Genomic DNA, 18,746 nt, shown 5'->3' with positions numbered 1-18,746 from the left:
CACCCACCAAAATCCGTACCGGTAATGAACTGGCTTCTGGCGCGTGTTATGGCCCCGGGCCGCTCATTAATTTCGCTTGAGTAAAGTTCAATAGAACGGCCCAAAAACAGCAGACACCCCGCTCTGCCCCACAGTCTTCCGGCACGCTCGGGAACGAGTGGCAGCTGGCAGCTGGCAGGTGGCAGACAAAGTAGTGCAAAATTTCAACAGGCAAATGAAAAATGATTTACCCAGAGCCTGGCTAACAAATGGGCGGCCCGGCAACGGGTGTGGCTGGTCTGTGGCACAGCGGCGAAAAGCGCTGATAAGCAAAGTCGGCCAGCAACTTAGCAGAATGGCCAAAACGAATGGCCAGCAATTAGACAGAGGTGCAGAGACGTCGACGAAGAATGGACAAGAATAAGTAACGAACGTGTCTCATGCAATCCCCAATCGATGACAGGCAACCAGGATACGATGACGGGGTGGCACAGGCACAGCCAGAGCCCCACGATGACAGGGTGCCACAGGAACAGCCAGAGCCATTTTCGATTAAAGAACCGTTGAAAATGTAGCAAAAAAGGATAATCGATTGGTAATCGTTGGGTAGTCATCGCTTATTCATCGACAAGTGAACGATAAAAGGCTTACATCACCCTGTATGCCGCAGGCAGATGCCTCCACTGGCGTTGACAAATCTAAACCAACTTTGCCAGTAATCCACTTCCGGTGTGGACACACACACACTTTCAGACTTTCTTTTCTTTTCGTAGTCCAAAAGATAAACAATTAATTTTGCTGCTGCTGCGCCTGTTGTGCCTGACAACAGGATAAGCATGCAGAAAGCTCTCCAAAATGGCCCCCAAAATGGACTGCCACTGCTGTGTGAACCACTGTCCCTGTTCCAGTTTGAGGACAGATATAAATTGTGAACTCTCCTTTTCGCTAAGGGTAGACCACAGACGATACTGCGAGACTGCAATTTATGATAAGATTCAATAAATCTGATTAGCGTAGCCCTCCCTTGCACTGTGGGAATTGTCATGGTGGCATGTGGTATGTGGACATGTGCGGATAGAGCCATCAATTTATCCCAGTACCAATGCCAATCCCTGTCTCAGTCCCAATCCCCGCTGTGGTGACGCGCAGCGGACATTTCAATTTCCATTTCAATGCAAAATAGATCCATTTGCTGCAAGAGGAAATATAGAGGGACTTGTTCTCTCCTGTCCCGTGCTGTCCTCTCCTGTCCCGTGCTGTTCTGTTCTGTCCTGTCTGTCGTGCGTGTCCTTTCCCTTGCTGTCCATGTCACAGCTTTTGGTGGCATTGGCGTTAAATATAACGACCACAGCCGAAGCGAGCCAGACCCAACCCGATCCCGATGGTTTCGTCAACTTCAACTTTGTCTCCCCGCATAAATAACGCCCAGGCAACAAAAACAGCAACAGCAGCAGCAGCAACAAAAACTCGCACAAGAGTGAGAGACAAGGGCTTATAAAATATTCATATGAATCGTACATGTTGGACCCAAAAGGATTTTAACAAAGAGACAGAGAGAGAGAGAGACAGGGGGCTGTAGCTGGAGCCTGCCCAAGCAAAATGGAAACAGTTTCGTGCAACATTTCTATAAATTTCGAGTGGCACGGCAGAGGAAGCGGAGAAGTGGCAGCCACGGACTGCGGGAGCTGGGAAATATTTATGCAAATTTCCAAATGTTCAACTGTTGCTCGAGCCAACAAAAAAAGGCAAACAAGTGGAGCAGAAGCAGGAGCAGCAAAAGAAAAGGTAAAATAGCAATACTCCTGGCTGCATCCGGAACCCTATAACCATCTCCCGTTCTCCCTCCTTTGAGGGCAGGGCTCAAACCTTTTATGTCAGCATCGTCTGACCTTCGCCGTGTTTATGCATGAAGTGTGCCGAAACACCCAAAGAGCGAGACTGTACTTGCCAAGAGGGGCATGCAAATTATGACGAAATGATAAATTGTTCATCTTTTTTTGTGTGTGTGTGCTTAGAGGGTATTTTTGGGACCATCTGGTGCAAGTGGAAGGGCACCAAAAATGCCAAAGTTCAGATCATTTAAATCAATGAATTGGCTTCGCTTGGGTGCTGCATGGAACTAGTTCTGAACTATGGAACACAAAGTATTGGGAACCAAAGTAAAACCAAGGCAAGAGCTGGTGGAACACAAGAGCTAGATACAATGGGAGCATGCTCCCGCCTCAAAGTCACAGATGATCAATTTAAAAATCATTTAAAAGTAATCAAATTGCCTCATGGCATGCTTTATGCCACTTGGCACTGCAAACTGAAAAACAGAACAGAAACACGAACAGCCGAATGTGAAGGGCCAGCCATAAATTGCGAAACACTTGGCACACACACACACTCCCACACAAACACACACAAACACACACAAAAGTAATCCGGCTGAAATCCTGGAAATCATCGCGCAGTTAGCAAGCGTTGCCCAACACTTGCTGGTGCTGCAGCTGCAGTTACAGTTACAGTTGTTGTCCCTCCCTGCCGACCCAGTGCCCGACAGCACTCGAGTGTTGTTGCAGCAACGCAGAGGCTGCACTTAAGCCATCCCCTGTAACCCCAAAGAACCCCCCGGAACCCAGCAACAGAGTTGCCAACCCCATGACCTGACCTCTCCTCTCCCCTGCTCTCTCATATGCTGATGCTGCTGGTGCACACCACACACTCCTGTGGATGCAAGCGGGCAAACAGCAGAGAAAGAACTACGAGCACCGAGTACGAGTAAAAATATAATATAATAAAAATATTATTATTATCCTTTCATTTTCAAGTGTTTTCCATTGTGTATGTGTGCGCCCTCTCCGTGTACGAGTGTGCAAGTGTGGCTGTGGGTGTGTGCGAAAGTTTATGATACCCGCGGTGTGCTGTGGGTGCTCTGGATGCAGGATGCTGTGGATGCTAAGAGCACATTAGTTGGCAAATTGGGGAACTAGTTCAATTAATCCGCTTGAGCGGGGGCAGAGTGCATTGGGGGTGCAATTGAAAAGTTCAACGCCCCTCGAGAGAGAGAGAGAGAGAGAGAGAGAGAGAGTGGGCCAATTCACAGTCTCAGTCGCTTTCCAGCGATGGATAGTTTGAGCTCTCAACTCTGATTTGAAAAGCATAGACCGATGCATGCCTGTCTACCTATTTATTTATCTATCTATCTATCCATCTATCTATTTATCTATTCATCTATGTTGTTCGCTGAACAGTGAGAAAATTAATCATGTTGCCAGATTCTTCTTTTGGTTCCCATTTACTTAATCTTTCAATCTACGACGGCATCCGCTCAACTCATCTGGCTGCCGGAAGTTCCTTTCCCATTTTCACTTCCTTGAATCCTTGAAACAGAGCACACACCCACACACACACCAACACACACGAAAGAGAGCGAGAAAGAGTGCCAAAGAGATAGGGGAACATTTTTTTAAAAGTGGAAAGTGACTGAGGCGAAGGCAGACGGCAGACGGCAGGAGGCATATGCCATCGAAGCATGGGGGAAATGGATCCGATTTTCGTTTGGGCTTGTGCAGTGGCATGTATTTGCATGCAACATGGAAATGGTAGAGCGGAAGAGCTGAAGACCGGGTGTGGTGGAGTGGAGGTGGGGCAGCAACAAGCTGCATGTGTGTAAATCCATTTATGCTCCAGCGCATTTATAGCCAATTTAAAAGCCCAAAGAGCTGCACTTTCCGATGGCAACAGAGTCAGCAGCCACATCGGCAGAGTGCCAGTGCGAGTGGGAGGCGGTTGTGTGGGAGTGTGGCAGCGGCAGCGGCAGCGGCAGCTCAAATGACCAGTTGGATATATCATTTACAGGGCGCTTCACTTGGATAAACAAGGTGCCCCCAGGGACAGAGCAGCAGAGCGACAGACGGACAAACAGACGGACGGACAATCCGAGTGCAGCTCTGTCCTCAGCGTTGATTTGTGGTAAATGGAAGCAAAAAACGGAAACCAGTTGGTGGGTGGGATAGGCGTAGGCGGAGGCGACTCCTCCCAGCAATGTCAATCTTTTCTTTGTTGTTGTTGCTGTTGTATTTTGGGTGGACCACGTCCATGTCCTGGGGCATTCCATTTGCATTGCGGGCCATTTAATTGCGCAGTTGGCTCATGTTTTACGACCAATATGCATAACATGGCATCCCACCATACACATTCACAATCACATTCGATATTCAGCAGCACACACACACTGAGACAAGGGCTGAGGGCGTGGCAGCACTGGCCGTTGCATACTTTCGTGCGCAAGCAGTGTCAAACATTCTTGCGCTCTAGCACGTAGCCATGGCCTGCCCTCTCCCAACCCACAGCATTGCCACTATGTACCTAAGTATGCAAAACTGTGCTTATTGATGGCTGAATGGTGTCGCGGCAGGAGCAGGAGCTGTAGGTGGCCTGTGGCAGTGCCTGAGGTTGGGAAAGGGACAGTAGGGCGTGGAACCTAGCCAGGTTGCAGCGCACTTATCTCTGGACTTGTCTTCTCTTTTTTTTTGACACTGCAGATGCAAGACCCAACTCTAAAAGTTTCAGCTTTTGCTTGCACATTTGCTCTCAATCTCAGCCTCCCTCTCCATCTCTCTCCTTCTTTCTCTTTTCCTCATCGTCATTCTCATCCCTTTTTCCTTTTGTTTCCTTTAGCATTCTCCATTCGTTCGTGAATCCATTTAGGAGTCACAATTTATATTTAAGATTCCTCGAATGCCCATTTAGAAGCCATTTGGTATTATTTGGTAAAATGTATGGTATTTTTCTGGTATTCAGTATATTTATAGTATTTGTATAAGTATTTTCTATTTTTGTTTCTTGTACTTACTGATTAAGATTGCGCTCGTTGGAGCCGGACTGACTCTGGACGTTTTCGGTGTGGCGTCGCTCCTTGTGCACGATGCCCATCAGCTTCATCCATGGATTGTTCTGGGAGCCATGGCCTCCCATGCCGCCACTCTGCCACATAGTCATCTTGGCGGCGGCACTCTTTGCACTCTGACTGTGGCAGTGGTAGCAGCTTTAACAGGTTTAGCCTCCAATCAAAATCAAAACCAAAACCAAACACAAAAAAAAACACCACAAAAATTACAAATCACTCGCGATTGGTCTGTTGTTGTTGGGGTTCGGGGTACTGGATCGAAGACGAGGACGAAACCTGTCAACTTCAATTGATCCTGTTTGCAGTTGCTTTTCCTTTTTTTCGTGTTGAGGAAATGTTATTCAGAGATTGATTTAGAAGCCTTTCCACATTGAATATCCCTTTTGCTTCCGTGCTTTTGCTTCCCCGTTCGCTTTTGGATGGAATTGAACTTTGAATTGTTGTTGTCCTTTTTGGGCGGCTGGCGTTGCTATTGCATATACTCTCTCCGTCTCTCTCTCTTTCCCTCTTACTCCTTTGCCCACAGCAGCCTTTGTTTGGTCGTTTTTCTATCGCTTTTTAGACTGCTGCTGCTCTATGATCCTGATCCTGCGCTGTTCCTGCTTTATGCTGCTCTATCATGCATTTTCCTTGCTTAATATCATTCTTATTACATTCGCTTTGGTTTTCCTTTCCTCTTCCTTTTCCCTTTTGCTTTTAGTTTTTTGGTTTTTTTTTTTTTTTTTTTTGCTTCTCTTGGCCTAATGTCTAAAATTAAGAATCACAATGGGCGTTTTCATTACCTCCTTTAGTGTTTGGTTTTTTTGTTTGTTTTTCAGCGAATGTTTGTCTCAATTTTAATTCTAATTATTGTTTCGTCTTGGTTTCAATTTTGTGTATGCAAAAGTTATCCTTATCGTCCCTGGGCTCGGCTCTTTCTTTTAATTTTGCTTGTATAATTTATCTTCTAGCTAAATTTATCCTTGGCCAAATTTTCGGTCGAAAGGGATGTCCCGATAGCATGAAGACTCCCTCCGATAGTTGTAATCTCTTTCCTTCGAGCGCTCTGATTGGTGCCGAACGTCAGTGTTGGGCAGTGCTGCTGCCCGCCCACTAGTGTTGGTTAATGGTCAGTGTTGGCAGTTGGCCGTTAGATTTCTAGTACTTTTCAGCATAGATCAGCGAATTGATTGAGCTTTCAGCTCATTCATTGGGGTAGAAATGGCGGCCGATTACTAGATCTTTCAGATACAGAAAGGACACGTCCATGGCCACACTCAGCAATCTGTGGAGTTATCTTTAGTGTATATATTTTGTGGCGATCTTCAGCTCTCCACAGATCTAGTCACTCTTTGTGGTCAAATGTGTGTCTGTTTGTTGAAGATCTAAATGTTCTTTTGCGATTGCTCTTCGGTTGCTTTTGTAGTTGTAGTTTTGCAGTTGTGTAGCCCTGTAGCCGTGTGGACTGGTAGTTGATACTTCATAGGATAGGAAAGACGTTTAAACGACGATATGAGATTTTACGTGCACAGGCAGCTGCGGAAAAACGAGAGAAGAAAATGCAAAATATTAATAAATAATTTTAGTATGTTTCTAATATTTTAAGCAACGTTAAATTATGTGTTTGAAAAATCCATAAAATCCCAATCACAGTCCCAAGGCAAAGACAACATTCATTACAGTCCGTTTCGGAGCAGAGAACACACACAAATAACATGAGTCCTGGCCATGTCTTTGAGTCAATTAAATTGCAATAATTAGAGGCATTTCTACGGTACAAATAAAATGCATCAAGTGCGAGACAAGAGGCCCTTGAGGCGAGAGAGACACTAATGGCACACACAACACACAAATGTGGCATGGGCAAAGGATTCTCTTCATCAGTTCAATTATGTCAACGATTTCTGATCATCAACTCGGCACGAGAATAATCATTTGGCTTCGCTTATGGGAATGTCTGTCAATATAGATACTCGCCTTTTGCAATTTTCAATCTAACCCAAGGGAAAGGAGAAGCCTCGACACCACACACACCTATGACACACACCACACCATACTTCATCCTCCATCTTCCCTTCCAATGGCGTTAAGCAGTTGTTTCTCTCTGCCAAATCTGACAGCGAACATGAAAGGAGGGAGGTCCTCGGTTGGTCGTCTGCTAAGTACTCGGAGGAGCAAAACTGGATGAGGGACTGGAGGACTGAAGGACTGGAGCGTGTGCACATTTGCAATGCCATCAACGTCGCTGTGAGCACATTAAGAAACCATTCCGGCTCGCCTCACTTTTGCCACTCTGTGACACTGTGGCACGCTGGCTCTGTGGCACTCATCCTGCCATGCCATCCTCAACCTCAACCTCATCGTCATCGTCATCGTCTGCCTCCCACTGGGGCGGCGGTTTGGCTGTCATGGCCCAAAGTCATTCTCACCCAGTTGGACAGCAGATATAAGCCAGCAAGCCAGCAGTCCAGAATACATAATTATAAAATCGAAAATGCTAATGGGCAAAATGTGGATCAAGATTGGGGACCAGACCGAGGCCCATGCACTGGCCTGAAGCTGGGTGACAGACAAAAAAAATAGCGCACACAGACACACACACATGTAAGAGTAATTAATAATCGCAACACTCTCAGTGGCCCCTCTCTCTCTCTCCATCTCAGTTTGTGTGATTGCCGCCTAGAAGGCATAACATGAAGGCCGCAAACGAAATTTGTCCGGATGAGGGCATGTCAGGCAAGCGCAGCCAGGACCCGGTAAAAAAAACCGTAGCATCTGTTGGCGAAGACCAAGACCAGCAGCAGCAGTAGCAGCAGCAATTTGTCAGGCAGCCACAAAAAAAAAAGAAAAAATAATGTCACCAGAAAATACATGGAAAATGGTAAATGGAAATGAAAATGAATTGGAGCACGCTTGAGGAGAGGGAATAAATTGTATTGCAGGTCGCGTTAACCCGCGAATGTGTTGGTTGCCCAGAAAAGATGTGGAAAATGTGAGAAATCCAAGAGTGGATATTCCCATGGAGCAACTCTTTGAACTGTGCGACTGTCTCCGCACTTTCCGTATTTATTTTATTCATTCAAACAGCCTTTATGCAGTCTTTCTTTGGAGGGGAAGAACTTATACTTTTGGGCAAACAAACGGCATGTGGCAATTATACCAAAAGTCTGCTCAAGGGTTAAGCGAGCGAAACTCAGCTCTGCCACAGACTCAGTCTCCGCTTCAGCTGCAGGTTTCTCTCTCCCTCTTGCTCTTCCTGTTCCATTCACCAATTTTGTCAGACTGCAGAGTCCACTCGAGCGTGAGGCATTCAGGAGATGGATACCAAAGATGGTGGCATGGCATGGTGTGGCATCGCATGGTGTGGCATCGGATGGTGTGTTGTGGTGCCTGGTGACTGCTGCAGATTCTAAGGACCATCAGCACCGCTGACAGCAGCCCATTGTGTGATAGTTTGTTGCTGCTGCTAGTGGCTGGTGGCTGGTGGCTGCAACTTGTGTCACAGTTTGTTCCCTGTCGCCTGTCGCTTGCCGCGCCACCAGCACAGCTATCTGTCAACGTCAACGGTGCGTATGATATATATTTATTGTGCAGCCACTTGCCAAGTGCCTCAGTTTGTGCCCCACGCCATAGCCAGTAGCCATGCCCAATCCTTAGAGTACTTAGTCCCAATCCAGGAGCAGCCAGCGGCAACCAGCAGCCAGTAGCTTTCCCATGCTGCAGCGGGCGGGGTTTTGGGGCTTTATTGGCATGACAACCGGATGCCATACAATTTGTAGATATTATTTTGCACAAATTACGACGCATTATATGACACGTGCACCCTCCATTTCCATCTTCTGTTCCATTTGCAACAAAGATTGCGCCATGCGCAAAGGATTAAATAATCCACACATCCTGGGACGGTTTCTCTTCCTTTTTTTTGCCATTTCAAACGGGGCAGGTGCAGGTGCTGACCTTCCCACACACACCTAATTACGCGCATAAATGTTGCGGGTTAATGTCACGGCCATTAAATTGATAAGTCAAAAGGACCAGCCCACATTATCCCTAGGAACCAAACTGAAGCCTATCCTTTGATGGCAGCGAGTCGGAGAAGCGTTTTGCCAAGCATTTAAAATTGTCTGGCAATTAAGTAAGCGACGTTGTCCACCCGACACCTCAAAGCAGGAAGCCCCTTGAATTTAATCTCAAAATTTTAGACCCAAGCAAAAACTTTTGCACTCAGTCGAGAGAGAAAAGAGCAAGACAGAGGCAGGGGCAATGAAATGGGAAAGTTTTAAGCATAGAGAAAAGCAGAGGAAATATGAGATGAGCTGAGGCAAAGGTATGCCAGTAAGGTAAAGGTAAATAAGTGCCATAAGTGAGTTTGTCAGGGAAAGTTCCAACCAAAAAGAGTTTACACTTTAGCCTCAAATTAACCTAAAGAATTGGGAGATTCTGAAGAGACGAAGCATTACAAAGAATGTCAAAGAAAATCTACAACAAAATTGTTTAATTTTAATTTTGATTCACAGATTAATGAGTATAGAAAGGCAAACAGGAACAGAACTCATCATATTATGAACCACTGCCAAAAAATGTGAAGAAATCTTGGTAGAACCTTAGGGAATAGTATGAAACAATGATCTAAGCATTGCTCCTAGGTGTCCGCTTGGGTTGTGATGTCCATCTTTAGGGGGAAGCTAATCTTGGTAGAAGCTTGGGGAAGCTTGGTAGAACCTTAGGGAATAGTATGAAACAATGATCTAAGCATTGCTCCTAGGTGTCCGCTTGGGTTGTGATGTCCATCTTTAGGGGGAAGCTCTATTCATCATCGACAGGCAGAAATAATCACGAAATGGTTGATGAACAAACGATTAACCTACTGGCTTAAGTGTGAGACAGCCTGGCTGACAGTTTGCAGGGGGGGTGTCAGCTGGTGTTGCAGCATCACCGTGCTACGTGCAAATCCTGTCACCTGCCTCAGGGGGGGACAACACACACACACATGCACACAGTTGTAGCCGCCACTAAGCTCTCTCGTTGAATATTTAATTAAGGAAATTATGGCAGCTGGTCGCAAAGGGATGACAACGGGAGCATGACGAAGAGTTGGAGGGATAGTTGCCCCAGCAATGGGGCAGGTAACAACAGGTAACCAGGTAACCATGGCGGTGGTGGTGTTGAATCAATGAGGAATAAGGGGCATGGAGTTGCCTCAAGCACCAGCGACACCAGTTGCCACAGAGAGTAGCAGCAGTCCAAGATGGTAGGTCATGAAATCCTCACTCGGAGAGTCAATTATGAAGAGAAAGATTATGCCCCAGCTCCCATCTACTTATAGCCACCAAAGAAGAAGCTTTCGAAGAAGGAAAAGGCACGCCTGGAGGCGGAGCAGGCCGAGCTGCTGCGCATCGAAATGGAAAAGGAAAAGTGAGTGAGCGCCAGGACACATTTCAGCTAAGCCTGCGATAATCCCTCTCCCATTCCCTTACAACAGACTCAAGAAACTGGAGGAGGCACGACAGCGTAAGAAACTCGAAATGGAACAGGCCAAGCATCGTCAGCAGCAGGAGGTGGCCGAGAATCGGCAACGCAGATCACAGCTGAAGGACAGCATGCAATTCTTTGAGGGAGTGCGAACGGCCATCGAAGCCATCAAGGATGGGGAGCGACACGAACGGGATTGGGAGAAGTTTATGCGCTGCAATGGGCTGCCGAATGCCGCCAGTCCGAGTGATCTGCGCAAGTACATCCATCAGTGGCATGCGGATATTGCACAGCGGCAGCGTGTGGCACGCAACTGGCTGCTGCGCACCGACGAGCGAACGCTGCTCACGCAGGATGCCCAGGTGCCAGATCTAACGCGCATCTCGCTACGCCAGCAACAAGGACGACTCGGCGATGTCTATGCCCAACGCATCAAGGAGGTGCTGGGGGTGAGTCTGTAGAACCACTCGAGAGATAATTCACTGAACATTTGGCACACAGATTCTCAGCGAGCTGGATGAGATGTTGCCCTTCAGGCAGCGCTCGGTGCATGTGGCAGCGGATTTGGCCAAACTTAAGACGGAGATGCGAGTCTTTCTGCGACAGCATTTGGATGAGTTTACCTACAAGACAATGTCCCACATAGAGCGCGATATGGAGTGAGTATCGATAAGGAGTTATTTGGACAATTTGCTGATTCTTTTTCCGCCACAGAATCGATAGACCAGGCGTCTCGAAGCACATCTACAGCTCGGATGTCTTTCAGAGCTTTGTGTGGACCTTCTCGAAGGATGCACAAATGTAAGTCCAAAGACTGCCCTCAAATCAATTTACTTTCTGCCATTCCCGCCCCGACAGTGCCATCAATCCAAAGGCACGCATTGGCGAACAATCGGCGCACAATGAGATTGATTTTCCCACCATCGAGATGCAAATTTCGCTGCCACCGACAGTGCGACTGCAGAGTTCGGCGCTGCGTGGACTGTGGCTGAATTATGATCATTTCAGTGACTATTGCAGCAGCTATCGACTGAAGCATGCACGCTCCGAGAATGCCAGTAGGAGGAACAGACTATGGAAGCCAATTCCCATGCCAATGCTTATCCATTTTCCACTTTAGATATCCTGCGGCAAACGAAACGCGAGTGGCGCAAGCGCAAAGAGATCCTGCAGGCCATGCTGGATGAGTGTGGCCGGGACATTCCGTTGTCAGAGCTGGAGCAACTGACACAGGAGCAGCACTCGGCGAGCTCACAGCCAACGCGAGAGCGCTCCTACGACGTGGACAAGTTGTATGCGGAGTACGAGGATGAGCTGAGTCGTGCGCATCGCAGGGCCATTGGACCAGAGGCATATGGCATGCTCGAGACGGATGTGAATCTGCGCAAATATCGCATCATCGGTGGCGTCTACTGCATTGACTTTCTCGAGACGCCACAGCAGGATAAGCAGCTGAATGCGCATTCCTTTATAAGAACAAGTAGGCCATAGAGATGATGATCCTCACTCCGTGTAGCTACTGACTACTGACTCTTCTCTTTCCCCTTCAGTCACTTGTGCCAACAGTTTGGTGCTCAAGGAATACTATCAAACCTACAAGCCTCCGCCACCGGTGCTGCCCGGCGTGCGACGATTGCCCGAGGAAATCGAAGCAGAGATGCGAATGATTGAGTCTGCGCTGGATAAGCTGGCGCTGGTCACGCTGCAGTGGGTCCATCTACCACAAGTCTCTTCCACTTATTCTTTCCTTCCCCCCACGCGGTAGGTTACCCGATTCTGTCATTTGGTTCGAGCCGCCCGTCGCCTGCCGCTGGGAGACGCACATCGAAACGCTCGAAATGGAGCTGGCCGATGGCATGAAGCCGTCGCCGACTGCCCCAATGGATGCGACAGCAGCTGCCACCACAGCCACACCCACGGAGGCCACGCCCCTCTCGACCAACGCCCAGCCCAGTCCGCTAAAGAGTTCGCCCCGCTGTCCGGCCTCGCGGCTGCGGCCCCAGAAGTCAACATCGGAGCCACAGCAGGCGCTGCGCGAGATCACGGACTTTGACCTGTGTTCCATACCCAGCGACGTCGACCTGTACGGGCTGGTCAAGGAGTTTGTGGTGCCGCGTCTGCCGCAGGGTTTCTGTGTGCGCCTCGAGGCAACGACGCCGGCAGAGTCCGGCTCGGGTCAGCGTCGCCGCCGGGTGATGTTCCTCGCCCGCCAGACCCACGTGCGGCTGGGTCAGGCTTTGGGTCAGGGTCAGGCACAGACTGCACTCGAGGTCGACACCTCGGATGAGCTGCAGCTGGGGCTGGGCCTGGGCCTGGGCATTGGAGCCGATTTCCTGGACACTGAGGAGCCGGCAGAGATGTTTCCGCCGCTGTGCTTTGACAAGTTGCTAAAGTTCCGCCAAGCAGCTCCTGTGCTGCCCTGTGGCTACCTCTTCTCGCAGCTTATTGAGGACATGGACCGGCTGTGGCGGCTGCAGTTGCCGCGCGAGCAGCAGGAGGAGCTCATCCAGCAGATCTCGGAGCATCTGTCGCCCACTGGCTCTGCGGGCAGCGAGGCGGGGGAGCAGCAGCAGCTGGACACGGAGGAGGCGGATGCCGTACAGCCGCTCAGCCAGGAGCTGGTGGATGTCCTGCAGCCAGCCGCAGCGGCCGCTGCCTTTGCCTACTACACAGGCATCTCCTTTGTGCGCGACTCCCAGCTGCCGCACGACTCTGAGACGGAGGAGGCGAACGCCAAGCAGCCAGCCGATGGCCAGGACAGCAGCGAGGATGACGACGAGGATGTCGACAGTTTGCTGGAGCTGCTCGAGGGTGCCTCCACGGCGGGCAACACGCTGCACGAGCTGCTGCTGGCCTCTGGCACCGGCCAGAGTCAGAGCGAGAACAGCGACAGTGAGATGTAAGTGGGAGTCCTGCTGCATCCTGCTGCTGCTATCCTCATTCTTTCCCTCTGGCTCTTCCAGGCGCAAGCAGAAGCTCAGCAGCACGGCGGCCATCACTCAGGGCAAGTGGAGCACTCGCGATGTGCACGACACAAAGTTCAACGAGGACAAGCTCTCGATACAATTTCGCACAGGACGATTGGGTGAGTGCAGAGTAGTGCCGGGCATGTCCTTTCCTGTCTTATCCTGCATCTCGCTTAGGCATCTTTGGCTTTGCGTTGAACAAATACAGCAACATGCCCTACCAGACCTGGGACCTGCGACCAGACATGAAAAAGCAAGTCAACAAAAGTGCCCAATAGCAGACAAGCCCCTGACATGTTTTGTGGCATCCTTTTTTCAGTCCCGGCACCATTCTGTTTAGCTTTACGGCATCGCTAATCAGCCTGGACATGACCATCAGCGAGGCGGGTTACACGGTCAACAATTTCCAGGGCGGCACCACCCAGGGCCTCACCGAGATGATCGGCAAGACGCTGTCGCTGTCGGAGCTAAAAGCCACCTTGATACTCTCCGCGGTGGACATCTTCCCCGATGAGGATGCCTTCTGCTATACGGAGGGCTCCTGCGAGAAGAACTACGTGATGGAGATGCACTGCTACGCCTGCCTCTCGACCCTCGCCCAATCGCATAACTTTAGCTGGTCCCGCTGGAATCTGCTGGCCGGCTCACGCACCGCCGTTTTGCTCGTCCGCGAGCTCATCGAGGGCAAGAAGGTGCCGTACTACTCCACGCTGCTGGTGACGCCGCTCAAGACCTCGATCATTGACTGCACCGAGGTGTCGGCCAGCTTCAATGCGGTGGGCATTGCCGGCATGGAGTACTATGCGGATCTCTATCAACTCTCCCAGGCCCACGCGCAGCCTGTGAGTCTCGAGAAGCAGCGCACAATGAGCCCGGTGCTCAGGGACAATGTGGCCAGGATACTGATGGCCATACGGCCATTGAGCTTGTGTTGACTGACTGCCTGACTGCCTTCCTGCCTCTCGCTTCTTATGAATCTTATCGATCCACAGGCCCCGTTCCGCCTCATCAATCTGTAAGTGAATTATCATTCATTGTCAGCAGCTTAAGGCTCATCCCCCGCGGCAACACGCAGCACAATTAACATATTCGCAGCGAATCTTTATTCTTATCCTTTAATGCGTGCGCCAGAGTCCCTTTTAGCCATTTTTTCACTTTGCCTGTCATTCCATTTTCGGGCAGCAGCTAGGGGAGGACAACGCTGCGTATACGCAACTTGAGTGTGCGTGCCCAGAGGCTGAGCTGCCAAAGGAGCGCGTGAGGCTGAGGCTGGGACTGGGACTGTTACTGGGACTGGGAGTGTGGCTGGCATGTGTGGGTGTGTCGCGTTCATTGTTGTTCGCCTGCCGAGCGAAGGTCGCGAGTGTGTGGCAACAATTGGGCGCCAAGCTGTCTGCCACACCACACCAAGCGACACAACTAAAATGGGGCCCCATCCCTGCCACAGCTGTCATTCGTTTTGTTAATGAGGCAGAGTCGAGCCCTGTACTGGGTCTTCGCTCTCTCCTCGGGCATATGCATAAATAAATAATTAAAAAGTATTTGTCTTGCCGGAGCAGAAGCAGAAGCAGACCCTAAATTAAATTCAATACGAGAGGCACTCATGAGACATGGCAGTGGGTCTGCTACATGCCACAAAGGTCCAGGGAATACCCTTTCTTGAGACTCCTTCGACTATTTCCAGTTTGTTTTTTATGCAACTAAATTTTCGGTGTGATTAGAAGCAAAATTCGAAATAAATTAAGTAAATTTCAAAGTTAATAATAAAGGGTAAATGATTGAACAAAAATCTGAAGATTTTGCGACAGACGAAGAAGCTTGTCGCTGTTTATTTGGTTGCGCCCTAACCCCTATATGCCCTGCCCAAGTCATTTCTTGTTTGATGTTTTTACGGGGCATGTGACACATTTGTTGTTGCTGTTTTCGCTGCTGCGGTGTGGCGTGGAGTACCCGAAAAACACTCCCAACGGATGTTGCCAAAATGTTCCTACTCGTTGCGGTTTGTTTTTGGGGTTTGCTCTTCCTCTCCCTCGATTTTTGGGGGTTGTTGTTGAATTTTGGTTGCCGGATGCCAAGTGCAACGTTTTGTTTCCGCTGCCGTTTCCGTTATTCGCACCTGTCGCAGCGCTTTAACCGTTTACCCGGACCAGTTGTTAGCGTTAACCGCAACTCCCATAAACGACAACAGTGTGTGCCCATGGGGACTACATGTGTACATACATTTTTGGCACAATCATTCGATGCAATTAGTGTACAAACTGTACCCTTTACCCTGCAACTTTCCTCACTTTTTCCTCAATTAGTTTTCTCATTTTGTAGCCTGTTTCTTTTGCCTGTTTTTCAATTTTCCTTACAATTTTCGGCTTCATTCGTTGATTCATCATAAGCTCAGAGCGCACAGCCCCAGAGCTGTTTGGGTGGCCATCGTCTGCCGTTATTGTATCAGTTTCCATCCCCACACTCTCTTTTCCCACCCACTCCATCTGCTTATTTTTCATCATTTTTAAGTATTTTCCACACAAATTTGGCCATTCTGTTTGTGTTCGAAAGAACTTTTTTGTGCTGCCTTGCTTCGTTTCATTGCTCCGTTGGGTTTTCTATTGACCTTCTGGCGGTTGGGTCTTAACAGTTAAAGCCGCTTTGGGAAGCACTTCAAAAGGCATCGATTGCCACAGCAGCAGCAGCAGCAGCAGCATCAGCATCAGCATAAGGCAGGTCCTTCATCGAGTCCAGTCCAGTCCAGTTCGGTGCGGCTCGCTTCGGTTCGGTTCGGTCTGTGGGTTGTCCTTTTTATTTGCTTATTTTGGACTGATTTAATACCTCCATTCAAGTGGGCTTCTGTTGTGCTTCCACAGCATTTAATGATGCTGTTGTGCAGATGTTTTTCTCAACAGTTTTTTCCACAAAGTCGCAAATTGCGCTCTCCATCTCTCTCTCTCTTCTTTACTCTAATTGGAGCTTTTGCTCAACAATTACAATACGCTACAAAATCAAACAGAATGCAAAGATTTAAACATCCATCGAACCGTTTCCATGGCATTTCTATGCAAATTACGAGTTGAAGTACGAACAATGCAGCTGCTGGTTGCAACTGCTACTCGATGTATATTTTCTATGGCAGAAGCTCTAATTAGTGAGCAAAAGGAAATACAATTTCAGCATCGACCTCAGCCATTTCCTGGGTTAACATACATTTGCGAGTAAATATTTAGAGGTGCAACCCAGCAGGCAGACAACAGGCTTCAACCATCAGTCAGTGCTCGCTCCCCCTGCGGCTACACTCTTTAGTGTATGCAAAATATTTCCATAAATTGAACATTTTCGAATACAATTTGCCAAGTCTTCTCTCAGTATCCCCACAGTTTTGCCCGTGTTGGTTTCTCTCTACACCTTTTTTCGGTTTCTGTGTGCTCCGAGCTCTGTGTTTTTTTCTCACACATTTTTCAGCTGAGAGCAAGCCATTGCCATGGCAAACATATGTACATACATTTGTATGTATGTAGCATGTATTACATGTGTTAACTGACAAAACATAACTATGCAAATGTCCATTCCATCCACATACACACACAGGAGAAGCAACGTGAGAGGCAGAGTGGGGGAGTCCGTTTGTGTATGGCCGGGAGGTAGACCATGTTTTCCTTCTGGTTTATATTTTTATACTGTACTTTTTACTTTAATCAAGGCATCATTCAGCACTCAAATTGCGTGTGCTACCTGGCAAACAATAAATCCGTGCGCCGCGTGTGTACATTGCTTGTTGAGAGTGCAAGGTACGGGGTACGTCGTATACCCTCCTCTTACTTTTCTTTTTTACCAAATTTACCAAAAATATTAGCTTCAATTTCTTGACAAACACCCACTGCAATGATGCAGCTAGAAATGTTATTTATACCAGGGTGATCCTAACGCACACTTTAAACCAGCAAAAAATGTTTTTATTTGCATGGAAAAATATGTTTAATGAACCCCTTGTTAAAGTTGTTGGGGAACACCCAAAAAGGTTGAGGAATATGGATGAATTTTGGTTTCTCAATTTCCAATTAGATCTATTTAAAATAATTACGATCTTCGATCTCTAAGGCAATGAAAGAACATCTTCTGCTGGAATATCTTGCTCTGTAATTGGCAGGCTTCTATTTTATATACCTCCTATAACCCTAACTTTAGATAAACATTTTCAAGGGGCATCTCTGATGCGAGGCACTGACTTTTGTTTCTGCTTTTTGTTCTGTTCATAAGAGAGAGAGGGAGAGAGAGAGAGAGACACCTCCAGCACTCCCGTGTTGCATGTGCATGTGTGTGTGTGAGTGCGACTTTAATGCGTTGCTATTGTGGCACACACAGCAGCAGTAGAAGAAGGAAAAAATAGAAGCAGCCGTTAAATCCGCAGGATGCTCACAAAAGTGTGCTGCGTAATTTAAGTTAATAGCCGCCACACACACACACAGACACACATGCACACACAGACACACGCATGCACACAGGTACGTACTCATACACTTGTACACTCATGTTCGCTGTCATCGTTCGCGTCTGTTCAAATTACAATTCATTACAGCACAGGTGGCAAGAGAGGGAGAGAGCGGGCGGGAGTGGGCATTCCCGTAGGCAGGACGAGTGTGCCGGTGGTGTCGCAGAACTGTCAGCCCCGCTGGCGCTTGCTGTGACGCAAGCAAAGGCTTAAAGCAGAGCAGCAGCAGCAACAGCAGCAGCGACTTCCGCATGCGGGCACTTGAAATGACGCTGCTCCTGGCTGCTGCTCCTGGCTGCTGCTGCTCCTTGTTGCTGCTTCTGGCCCCTGCTCTCATTACACTTTCAAAGGGCGTCGGCGACCCTGCTCTCGTTCACACCTGCACCTTTGACAGCAACAACAACGTGGGCTAGCTGAAAGCCTCACGTCTTGCCAGTGGCATGAATGGAGATAGTCGCCGCGCGTCTCGCATAATTTATGTACAATGTACATATAATGTATGTATACCTATGTAGATATGTATGTACTGTATGTACACTGAATGAATGATGGGTGTCAAAGCAGTCGCGAGCTCTCTTCTTGCTCGCTTTGCCTCGATTGTGCCTCTAATTTTCAGTTTAAGTGTCAATTACAACCCCCAACAGCAGAAAAACAGCAAAAAAGAAACGCAGCAGCGTGTGACGCAGCAAATGGCAGAAGAGAGAGAGAGAGAGGGAGAGAGCGAGAGCGAGAGCTGGGGATTTGACACATCTTGCTGGCGGGCTGGCTGTCTCTCTGCCTGTCTGTCTGTCTGTCTACCTGTCATCGCAGCAGTCCCTTGCCTTTGCCTTTAGCTTTTGCTGATACTCTTTTGCAGTTCGGGCATAACGGATATTGCAAAAAATGTTACTCTGCTTGCTGCTGCTCTCCCCACCCATTGCTGCTTAGTGGAAAATGCAATATAAAATAAAATACAACTTCAAGTTAGATCTGCCAGCAGCTT

At 48.5% G+C, this 18,746-nt stretch overlaps 2 protein-coding genes across 4 annotated transcripts in view; one reads left to right on the top strand and one right to left on the bottom strand.

Annotated features, from left to right (window-relative positions):
* Positions 1-5,093, bottom strand: part of LOC117892502 (potassium voltage-gated channel protein Shaker) — a 106,003-nt gene extending 100,910 nt beyond the window's left edge. For 2 of the 3 annotated variants that reach the window (XM_034798832.1, XM_034798840.1), the window contains exon 1: positions 4,820-5,093. In XM_034798832.1, coding sequence (XP_034654723.1) covers positions 4,820-4,965 — 146 coding nt within the window. In that variant the 5' untranslated portion in view covers positions 4,966-5,093. The remainder of the gene's footprint in view (positions 1-4,819) is intronic. The other variant, XM_034798886.1, reaches the window with a different exon arrangement.
* Positions 5,094-10,100: 5,007 nt separating this feature from the next.
* LOC117903260 (axonemal 84 kDa protein) lies at positions 10,101-14,225 on the top strand. Its single transcript, XM_034815163.1, is given in 11 exon segments — positions 10,101-10,267; positions 10,335-10,773; positions 10,826-10,983; positions 11,039-11,125; positions 11,183-11,382; positions 11,445-11,804; positions 11,875-12,031; positions 12,090-13,227; positions 13,295-13,409; positions 13,468-13,543; positions 13,610-14,225. Coding segments are annotated over 11 exon segments (3,513 nt in total).
* The last annotated feature ends 4,521 nt before the right edge of the window (positions 14,226-18,746 follow it).

The sequence above is a fragment of the Drosophila subobscura genome, chromosome A (assembly GCF_008121235.1).
Source record: "Drosophila subobscura isolate 14011-0131.10 chromosome A, UCBerk_Dsub_1.0, whole genome shotgun sequence".
NCBI lineage: Eukaryota > Metazoa > Arthropoda > Insecta > Diptera > Drosophilidae > Drosophila > Drosophila subobscura.
This window is presented reverse-complemented; position numbering and strand designations above follow the sequence as displayed.